Here is a 12,005-nt window from a genome sequence, read left to right on the forward strand (position 1 = left end):
TTAAAAATGAGTTTAAATTTGTAGCCCTGTTGACATCAACTGTAAAATGAGAAAAAAGAAACCAAGTGTTAAAATTATGAAATCAATACATGTAAACTTACAATGTTGTTGTAAAAATTATGGACATACCATGTTAAGGCTGGCTTTCCTTCGTGCTCAGGCTGGTGGTCGAGTACTAACAAGCGTTCAGCTTTAACTACGGAACCGCACTGCAAGCACATGATGTTACGTCACCTCAAGGTTACGTAGTGAGCACCTGATGTTTACGTCAACTCAAGATTGTAAACAAGATGTTGCTTGCGGCTGTTTCATTTAAAATTTTATCTGGTTCCCTAGTCTGCGCTAAAAATATCTCAATGTTTTCACGTGTATTTAATTCAAATCCATAATTACCTTTGAAAATTAACTTCATGTCCTTTTCGATCCCTAAAAAGCTATGGTTATTGTTATAAATGTGTTCCGCAAAAGCTGAATACTTGTTGTACTTTATTGCCTTAAAATGTTCTTGATATCTTTGATTTAAGGTTCGCCCGGTTCTACCTATATAAAACTTTTTACAGTCGTTACAAGTGAGCCTGTATACTCCCGAATTAGTATATATATCTTTTTTATTGACACTGTGTGCATTATATATATGTTCTGATATTTTATTTCTGGTTCGGAAAGCTGTTTTTAGTTGAAATTTCTTAAATATATTCGCGATTTTAAAAACTTGACTTCCAAAATATGTAAATGTCACAAATTTATTATGTTCATGGATTTTCTTTCTTTTCTCATGGTTTTTCTTTTTTTTCTCCATTTTCTTTCTTACGTATAATATTGTCTATCATTTCTGGGTTGTAACCATTTGCTTTAGCAATTTGTTTTATTATTCTAATTTCTTTCAGTTTGTTTTCATTACTCAAGGGAAGTTTTAGTAATCTACTAATGTAGCTGTTGTAAGCTGATTGTTTGTGGGTTCCTGGGTGGTTGGAATCTTTATTGATGGTAGTGATGGCCTGTGTGGGTTTCCTAAAAATATCGAAATCTATCCTATTGTTGGTTTTTGTTAATGTGAGGTCCAAGAAATTTAACTTTTTATCGATTTCTTTTTCCATAGTGAATTTAATGTTGCTGTCAAGCAAATTCAAACAACCCAGAAATGTTTCGGGAGTAATGAGGTTCCCATTTAAAAATACCACCGTGTCGTCAACAAAACGGACCCATAATTTTATTTCTTTCTGATATGTGTTCAAAATGGTTTTCTCAAGATTATTTAAATAAATATTGGCTAAGAAACCTGATAGTGGGCTGCCCATTGGTAAACCTGTGTTTTGCTGGTAGTACTTCCCGTTGAATGTAAAGTAATTATTTTCTAATATTAGAGTTAATAAGTTTATCGTTTCATTAATTTCTATGTGACTTAGTCTATCTTGATTCTTTAAGTTTTCTTCTATTAAGTTTATGGTCTCTTTAATAGGAATGTTGGAATACATGTTGGTCACGTCATATGATACCATTACAGTTTCTTCGTTTATTTCTGTTGATTGTATTTTGGAAATAGCTTCCAGAGAATTCGATATTGAATTACTATTTTCTAGTGTAATGTGGTTTTGTAAGTGTTTAAGTAAATATTTTGATAATTGAAATGTGGGACTGTTACGACAATTAATTATAGGTCTAACAGGGTAATTTTCTTTGTGAATTTTTGGGAGAGACTTTAAAGTTGGGCATCTTGGGTTCATCAGGACTAATTTTTGTTTCTCTTTTTCATTTATTATGAACTGTGTGTCCTTTAGAGTTTCTTTTATTTTTGTGTTTAAGTTCTTGGTGGGGTCCTTCTTTATTTCCTTTATGCCATTTGTTTCTATGAAATCAATTGTTTTTTGAATGTAGTCGTCTTTATTTATGATAACTGTGACGTTACCCTTATCTGCTTTAGTTACAATCAAGTTATTATTTTTTATTTTAGTTTTTAGATTAGTTATTACTTTTTGTTGTGTACTACTTTCTTTATTTTCTGTAATAGGTTTGTTTTTGATGTTTTCAATTTGATTTGCTACTAAGTGTCTTACAGTTTCTTTTTTATTGTCAGGGACTTTTTGGATAGCTGATTCAGTTTCTGTTATTAGTTGTTTTAATGCGGCATTGTTAATGTTTTGTTTAAAACTGTGTTTGTAACCTAGTTTTAATAGGTTGGTTTCATTTTGGGTTAAAGGTGTGTCCGAAATGTTGACAACAGGTTCACAAAATTCGTGTTCAGTTAAATTATTGGAATCATCACGTGTATATTTGTTCTTAAGTTTATTTAATTTATTCTGAATTGTTTTTCGTTTTTTCTCAAGTCTAATTCTTATGTATTCGTGAATGTGTGTTGCGAGACATGTCCATTCCAGTTTATTGAATGTGTTCATAAGTTGAAGTTGAAGTTGAAACGCTTCTTCATTTAACTGGTCCTTCTTTGCATGTAGACTCTTGATTTCACTTTTTAACCATGTTGTCCGTGCTATTTTGACAGCTCGTTGGCAAGATATTGATGTGTTATTGCTTTTCAGATTAACAAAATTCGGTGTTAAGTTTTGCTTTAAGCATTCGTGATTGAACTTAATGTCCTCATTGATGGTTAAAATTTTCAATTTTATGTTCCTAAATTTAAAGGCTTTGGATGTTTCTCGACCTATGAATGACGAATTATAATCATTATAAAATATCAAAGCCATTTTGACAGTGCTGATATAATTATTTTATTATTATTATTGATATATACAGTCGTATCAGCACACACGTTTTTAAAACATAACTGGTTTTCGGACACTAAGGTCCATCATCAGTGTTAATATTTAAATTTAATTTCACATAAGTGTGTCGTCAAAATGAGTTAAAAATGAGTTTAAATTTGTAGCCCTGTTGACATCAACTGTAAAATGAGAAAAAAGAAACCAAGTGTTAAAATTATGAAATCAATACATGTAAACTTACAATGTTGTTGTAAAAATTATGGACATACCATGTTAAGGCTGGCTTTCCTTCGTGCTCAGGCTGTTGGTCGAGTACTAACAAGCGTTCAGCTTTAACTACGGAACCGCACTGCAAGCACATGATGTTACGTCACCTCAAGGTTACGTAGTGAGCACCTGATGTTTACGTCAACTCAAGATTGTAAACAAGATGTTGCTTGCGGCTGTTTCATTTAAAATTTTATCTGGTTCCCTAGTCTGCGCTAAAAATATCTCAATGTTTTCACGTGTATTTAATTCAAATCCATAATTACCTTTGAAAATTAACTTCATGTCCTTTTCGATCCCTAAAACCAGTTATGTTTTAAAAACGTGTGTGCTGATACGACTGTATATATCAATAATAATAATAAAATAATTATATCAGCACTGTCAAAATGGCTTTGATATTTTATAATGATTATAATTCGTCATTCATAGGTCGAGAAACATCCAAAGCCTTTAAATTTAGGAACATAAAATTGAAAATTTTAACCATCAATGAGGACATTAAGTTCAATCACGAATGCTTAAAGCAAAACTTAACACCGAATTTTGTTAATCAGAAAAGCAATAACACATCAATATCTTGCCAACGAGCTGTCAAAATAGCACGGACAACATGGTTAAAAAGTGAAATCAAGAGTCTACATGCAAAGAAGGACCAGTTAAATGAAGAAGCGTTTCAACTTCAACTTCAACTTATGAACACATTCAATAAACTGGAATGGACATGTCTCGCAACACACATTCACGAATACATAAGAATTAGACTTGAGAAAAAACGAAAAACAATTCAGAATAAATTAAATAAACTTAAGAACAAATATACACGTGATGATTCCAATAATTTAACTGAACACGAATTTTGTGAACCTGTTGTCAACATTTCGGACACACCTTTAACCCAAAATGAAACCAACCTATTAAAACTAGGTTACAAACACAGTTTTAAACAAAACATTAACAATGCCGCATTAAAACAACTAATAACAGAAACTGAATCAGCTATCCAAAAAGTCCCTGACAATAAAAAAGAAACTGTAAGACACTTAGTAGCAAATCAAATTGAAAACATCAAAAACAAACCTATTACAGAAAATAAAGAAAGTAGTACACAACAAAAAGTAATAACTAATCTAAAAACTAAAATAAAAAATAATAACTTGATTGTAACTAAAGCAGATAAGGGTAACGTCACAGTTATCATAAATAAAGACGACTACATTCAAAAAACAATTGATTTCATAGAAACAAATGGCATAAAGGAAATAAAGAAGGACCCCACCAAGAACTTAAACACAAAAATAAAAGAAACTCTAAAGGACACACAGTTCATAATAAATGAAAAAGAGAAACAAAAATTAGTCCTGATGAACCCAAGATGCCCAACTTTAAAGTCTCTCCCAAAAATTCACAAAGAAAATTACCCTGTTAGACCTATAATTAATTGTCGTAACAGTCCCACATTTCAATTATCAAAATATTTACTTAAACACTTACAAAACCACATTACACTAGAAAATAGTAATTCAATATCGAATTCTCTGGAAGCTATTTCCAAAATACAATCAACAGAAATAAACGAAGAAACTGTAATGGTATCATATGACGTGACCAACATGTATTCCAACATTCCTATTAAAGAGACCATAAACTTAATAGAAGAAAACTTAAAGAATCAAGATAGACTAAGTCACATAGAAATTAATGAAACGATAAACTTATTAACTCTAATATTAGAAAATAATTACTTTACATTCAACGGGAAGTACTACCAGCAAAACACAGGTTTACCAATGGGCAGCCCACTATCAGGTTTCTTAGCCAATATTTATTTAAATAATCTTGAGAAAACCATTTTGAACACATATCAGAAAGAAATAAAATTATGGGTCCGTTTTGTTGACGACACGGTGGTATTTTTAAATGGGAACCTCATTACTCCCGAAACATTTCTGGGTTGTTTGAATTTGCTTGACAGCAACATTAAATTCACTATGGAAAAAGAAATCGATAAAAAGTTAAATTTCTTGGACCTCACATTAACAAAAACCAACAATAGGATAGATTTCGATATTTTTAGGAAACCCACACAGGCCATCACTACCATCAATAAAGATTCCAACCACCCAGGAACCCACAAACAATCAGCTTACAACAGCTACATTAGTAGATTACTAAAACTTCCCTTGAGTAATGAAAACAAACTGAAAGAAATTAGAATAATAAAACAAATTGCTAAAGCAAATGGTTACAACCCAGAAATGATAGACAATATTATACGTAAGAAAGAAAATGGAGAAAAAAGAAAAACCATGAGAAAAGAAAGAAAATCCATGAACATAATAAATTTGTGACATTTACATATTTTGGAAGTCAAGTTTTTAAAATCGCGAATATATTTAAGAAATTTCAACTAAAAACAGCTTTCCGAACCAGAAATAAAATATCAGAACATATATATAATGCACACAGTGTCAATAAAAAAGATATATATACTAATTCGGGAGTATACAGGCTCACTTGTAACGACTGTAAAAAGTTTTATATAGGTAGAACCGGGCGAACCTTAAATCAAAGATATCAAGAACATTTTAAGGCAATAAAGTACAACAAGTATTCAGCTTTTGCGGAACACATTTATAACAATAACCATAGCTTTTTAGGGATCGAAAAGGACATGAAGTTAATTTTCAAAGGTAATTATGGATTTGAATTAAATACACGTGAAAACATTGAGATATTTTTAGCGCAGACTAGGGAACCAGATAAAATTTTAAATGAAACAGCCGCAAGCAACATCTTGTTTACAATCTTGAGTTGACGTAAACATCAGGTGCTCACTACGTAACCTTGAGGTGACGTAACATCATGTGCTTGCAGTGCGGTTCCGTAGTTAAAGCTGAACGCTTGTTAGTACTCGACCAACAGCCTGAGCACGAAGGAAAGCCAGCCTTAACATGGTATGTCCATAATTTTTACAACAACATTGTAAGTTTACATGTATTGATTTCATAATTTTAACACTTGGTTTCTTTTTTCTCATTTTACAGTTGATGTCAACAGGGCTACAAATTTAAACTCATTTTTAACTCATTTTGACGACACACTTATGTGAAATTAAATTTAAATATTAACACTGATGATGGACCTTAGTGTCCGAAAACCAGTTATGTTTTAAAAACGTGTGTGCTGATACGACTGTATATATCAATAATAATAATAAAATAATTATATCAGCACTGTCAAAATGGCTTTGATATTTTATAATGATTATAAGAGGTTGATTATTCCGACGTATCATGTGACGACTTCAATACAATTATTTTTAAGCAATGCGTGCGTGCTTAATTATCTATTTAATTCTTGTATGGTCATAAAAGTATCAAATTTAGTATGCTATAATAAAAACTTCCCTGATCAAAAAACTGTCAAGATGCCCTTCATGGAGTGTTGATAACCACTCTCGTAAATAAGTTGACCAATAGAAATGAGAAGTGAGCAAATGGTATTGCAGAGGAAAGAGCCAATCTTCCCAAAATGATCTGTCACTGCATTCCTTTTCTTGTTCTTACCCCCCTGTCACCTGCCTGCTCCTTTCCGTAACTTAAACACATAGATCTAGATGTGGATAAAAAGAACATGGCAAAGGAAACTTAGTTTGAGAAAATTCAATATGAAAAGGTATACCTTGTCTTCTGCCCATGGTACGCAGTTTAAAAAAGAAAGACACAGGTCGGCCTTCAAATTCTTCTCGTGTGAGCACTTCACGAATAAGCTCAATGGACGAAACAACAACAGTCAGGTCCTGTCCAAGCTTGAGACCGAGAATATTAGTGCGATATATTTTGTCCAGATAGCCGAAGGCACTGTGTTGGAATCCATGTTCTTTTAACAGAGCCTTCACGTAAAACACGTTCCCCACAATAGGCAGCCAGGCGGGGCCTGTGAACAGAAATAAAATATTGGACAATGGTTCAAATTCGTTTAAATATGCTCTTAATATATTACGTTTAATGAGCTGTCTTGAAAGAAAATCAATGGAAATCAGAGAGAATGGGGCTCGTAGAATGAATATGTAAACAGAACGCCGAGATGTTCTAGTACAATTGCATACCATCACACCGTCTAGAGTCGACCACTTCTGGCATACCTTCGACGCCACTTCACGGAGGAACTGAACCAATTCCGAATGGAAATAGTGTATGATAGCTCATAACTTGTGAAGTGTTTCGTGTTACTTTCATATTCTTAACTCCTGTGGTGGACGATAAAAATTCATACGAGCGGGTTGACTCAACCTGGCGAACCCGGTGGTCCACCAATGCTTTGAAGTACATGTAAATGACGTTTTCCTCGCACGCGCCTTGGTTTTGGCCACCTTATCTGATTCGTTGTCTTTTTATCACTGTGTTTTAACGGTATCTGAGATGGAGATGAGACCCTATTTACTCATGATTTTACAAAATACATTTTCTACCATTAACTGCCTGACATAAAATTGCTGAGTCGAAAATAATCGTACCAAAGAAGTTACCCTACGATCCTTAAGAACAAAGTTACATGACGGTCGAAAATGTTCGGATTTCTTAATTTGCTTCACAATGTATATCTCAATGTAAATACCAAGTCATGAAGTGTGTGTCGCTGAACAGAGAACTGTACTTCCGAAATAACGATGTTATTGAGGTAGAGCTAAGGAAAATAGACCAAAAGTTAAATTACCAAGTGTTCTGAATTATCACTATGTTAATAATATTATGGGCTTCTATATCTCACTAACTAATTTTAAGATTTTCGGAGACGCCGAGGTGCCGGAATTTAGTACCGCAGGAGATCTTTTACGTGCCAGTTAATCTACTGAAACGAGCCAGACGTATCTGAGCACCTTTAAATACCACCGTACTGAGCCAGGATCGAACCTGCCCAGTTGGGTTCCGTCATTAATACGTTTGATATCATTACCACCCACTTTACATTCGTTCAGGTTTAATAATTGCACATCAGAAGCATTTCATCCCTAAAGTGCAGGGGTTCGCTCTGTAGCTTGGAATTGGCTTATAAATGAACCTTCTGGGAGAATACAACATGCTGCTTTAAATAATTGTGTAAGTTTGCAAATTATGTAACCTAGGTGTTCCACAATGGTCTATTTAAAGACCAACATTGTACGTCATACCTCAATGACATAGCTATTTGTAATTTAAAAGGCTACATTACATTCTACGCAAGAAACACGTGCATATTTTTCACAGGCAAAAATGTAAACTCGATCACAGAAGACATGCAAAAACATACAAGCAATTTCAAAATAGGTTTCGAAAAAAAGGAATGAATTTATGTTGTGTAAGTGATCATTGTTTTACATGGGTATGTATTTGTAGGTCATAGATCACCGGGTGGTTACAATTAAACTTTTTTCTACCTAACCGTCTCTATATAAGACTATAGTTAAAATCAAAACATCTGTTATTTCTTTCAGTGTCCAAGATTACCGTCGAACTACCAGTCGTGAAAAAGTGAAGAGTAGTGTGCGAATAGACCACAATACACCACATCATGCCGGATAAAGAACAAGGACCACCACCATGACCAAGAAGTTTCGCAAGCATCAATTAAATTACCACCCATTTGGCCAGTAGCGGCGATTGGGAATTACAAGCGCGGGGGCAAAAAATATACAGACAACAAACAATACCTGGGTTTGTGGGACATAGTGGGACATCAAAACTGAAGAAACAAGCTACAAAATGGCAAGCTCTTTGCTGCTCTCGGGGCGAATTTCGAAAGAGAGGTAAAGGTTGACAGTTTACCAATTTAAGTGCAGTAATAATATTTTTAAGATTCTGATTCAACACTACACAATAAAACTTCCACGAAAGGTACAATTACAATTAAATAGAAGTGCGGCGTGATTATACAGTTAAGATAATTTAGTATGTGACTAAGGAGCCTCCGTGGCTCAGGCGGGAGCGCGTCGGCCTCTCAACGCTGGGTTCCGTGGATCAAATCCCGGTCACTCCATGTGAGATTTGTGCTGGACAAAGCGGAGGCGGGACAGGTTTTTCTCCGGGTACTCTGGTTTTCTCTGTCATCTTTCCTTCCAGCAACACTCTCCAATATCAATTCATTTCATTAATCATTCATCAATCATTGCCTCAGAGGAGTGCGTCAGGCTTCGGCAGCCGGCACAATTCCCATCCTTGCCGCTAAATGGGGACTTCATTCATTCCATTTCTGACCTGGTCGGATGACTGGAAACAGGCTGTGGATTTTCAGTATTTGACTACACACTAAGAAACTAACAGACTCTAAAGAAACTAACAGACTCTATAGGCCTACCCCTGCTACCCTTCCTCACAGCACGTGCAAAGCCTCCACTACTTGCTGTGGCGCAATACAAATCGGGTAGCCGGGACCAACGACATTTTGTGCGTACTTCCGCCAATAATTTTGTTAATAATTAAAGAAAATAAAGGAAAGAATTAGGTGGCAAGACAGTAGGGCTTGTACAAATTGCTTTTTTTAAATAATTCCCATAACTCCTAGTTTCAGCCGACTAAAATGCGAATAAAAATGTAATATTTATTGAAAAAGTGGGGGCAACTGGCCCCCTTCGCCCCCTAATCGCCGCTCGCAGTTCGCTACTGCCAGTATGTTAGCAGAATTAACGAAATTCAACCACCTCACTTGAAGCCGATGTTACCGACATTATTTCAAACAGTGGCGTATAGTGAGGGCTACCAAGGCTATCAGTGAAGCCCAAACCTCAAATGCGAACGATGGAAATCTAAAACACATTATAATGTAAGCATCACCGGGCGAGTTGGCCGTGCGCGTAGAGGCGCGCGGCTGTGAGCTTGCATCCGGGAGATAGTAGGTTCGAATCCCACTATCGGCAGCCCTGAAAATGGTTTTCCGTGGTTTCCCATTTTCACACCAGGCAAATGCTGGGGCTGTACCTTAATTAAGGCCACGGCCGCTTCCTTCCAACTCCTAGGCCTTTCCTATCCCATCGTCGCCATAAGACCTATCTGTGTCGGCGCGACGTAAAGCCCACAGCAAAAAAAAAAAAAAAAAAATGTAAGCATCTGACATATTGTTCCATTTGCAAACCTTGATAGCAATGAGAAAAAACGTCGCACGTATTTCTGAGAACACGGCTTCGCTGACTGATAATTAGATTTTAAGGCAAATGCCTACTTCGTTCCTTACTAAATAACATGATTTTTTAAAAATATGTTGACGTTTCATGATAAATACCTTACATTAACAGAGTTTTATAGTGCCCTAAAATGCCTATTTGGACCTTTAGAGCCTATTTTACTATTTTATTGTCTAAAAATGCCTATTTTCTACATTTACAATAAAATTCAACTTCTATAATTTTTACAATCACACAATGGAAATCCTGGAACGAGCAGAACAGGAGAGGGTGGGTTTTTCACAGAAATGTGCTCTTCCCAGACAACTGTCACCAAAGGAATGCTGAGTGAAGGGTGGAGGTGGAGGATTAGCTCAGAAGAACAACGAGCACGGACGTACTGTGTCGAGTGACGGGGTGAGGGGGGGCGAGAGATTATCTAGGAAGAACAAGGAGCAGGTAGTAAGAAGGGACATTCTGTGTCAAGTCTCCAGTGAAAGAACATTTGTTTAAGTGAATATAGTTCATCATGCCTAAAACAAAATCATCTAAGAGTGCACTTATACAACAATGGCTTGTACAATTTCCAGGGATGACTTTTGATGGCAAGATTATTTTCTGCCAGTACTGCAATAAACAGGTATGTGCATATATCGTAAATTTCATATTAATCTAAAACTAAGGTTTTGATATTGGCTCCTCTAATTAATTGTAAAGACCTAGTCCAGACGACCTGGGTTCGATTTCTAGTACCGGCAGTAATTTAGAAATCTATGAGGTCTGGAACGGTGTTGACCCAGCATCGTGAGGACAATTGAGAAGCTACAGTGGGCAGGGGTCACGGAGGCAAGGCAATACGGCTGAGGGATGTATCGTGCTGACCACACTCCACTCATTATCTGCAGGCCATGAGCTGGGCAGCAACCGTTATTGAAAGCCAAGGCCCTTCGGGGACTGTAGTGTTCTTGTTCTTAATTAACTTTAGAGTAATAATGGCTTAATTTAAATAGTACAAAATTACAAATTTTATTCAATAGCTCACCTTTTCTATTCCTCATCTTAGTCTCTAATTGACATCACTTTATTGTGTTTTAGATTTCACATGAGGAAAAATGCCACCTTCAGCAGCATGCAGATACTGCCAGTCACAAAGCGAAAGCAGCCATGAAAAGTAACATTAGACAGACTCTGCTCACACAAACTATATCTCCTACAACCCATAATGGTTTCTATGCTGATATGTGTAGAGCCCTAGTTGCAGCAAATATCCCCTGGAATGCTGTGCATAATCCGGTTTTCAGAGATTTTTTAGAGAAATACACCAAGCAGCACATCCCATCAGCATCTACATTAAAGAAGAACTACTTAGATATTTGTTACAATGAGGTCATTTTGTCAATCAGGGAGGATATTGGGGAGTCTTGCATATGGTTGTGTGTGGACGAAACCACCGACTCTGTGGGCAGGTACATTGCTAACCTTATAGTAGGAAAACTGGAACCCAATCAGGCATCTACCGCTCACCTTCTTTGCTCTAAACAGCTTGAGAAAGTCAATAGTCAAAGCATTGTATACTTCATCAACAAGGGGTTGCAATTGTTGTATCCCGGGAGTGTTGATGATTCTAAAGTCCTTATCCTTGTCTCCGATGCTGCTTCCTACATGATTGCCACTGCACCTCTCCTCAAAACTTTCTATCCTTTTTTAATTCATGTTACTTGCATGGCCCATGCCTTGCATAGACTCGCAGAAACAGTTAGGGCCGAGTTTCCTGCAGTAAATACTCTCATTTCAACAATGAAGAAAGTGTTCTGTAAGGCTCCATCAAGAATAGCCATCTTTCGAGAGAAACTCCCCTCTATTCCCCTTCCACCACAGCCAAT

At 35.9% G+C, this 12,005-nt stretch overlaps 1 protein-coding gene across 2 annotated transcripts in view; it reads right to left on the reverse strand.

Annotated features, from left to right (window-relative positions):
• Positions 1 to 12,005, reverse strand: part of LOC136874717 (probable cytochrome P450 305a1) — a 221,527-nt gene that overhangs the window by 134,814 nt on the left and 74,708 nt on the right. The window contains exon 2 of one of the 2 annotated variants that reach the window (XM_067148370.2): positions 6,669 to 6,923. The exons of the other annotated variant lie outside the window; for it this stretch is intronic. Within the exon in view, the coding sequence (XP_067004471.1) occupies positions 6,669 to 6,923 (255 nt within the window). The remainder of the gene's footprint in view (positions 1 to 6,668; positions 6,924 to 12,005) is intronic. 2 annotated transcript variants of the gene reach the window in all.

The sequence above is a fragment of the Anabrus simplex genome, chromosome 5 (assembly GCF_040414725.1).
Source record: "Anabrus simplex isolate iqAnaSimp1 chromosome 5, ASM4041472v1, whole genome shotgun sequence".
NCBI lineage: Eukaryota > Metazoa > Arthropoda > Insecta > Orthoptera > Tettigoniidae > Anabrus > Anabrus simplex.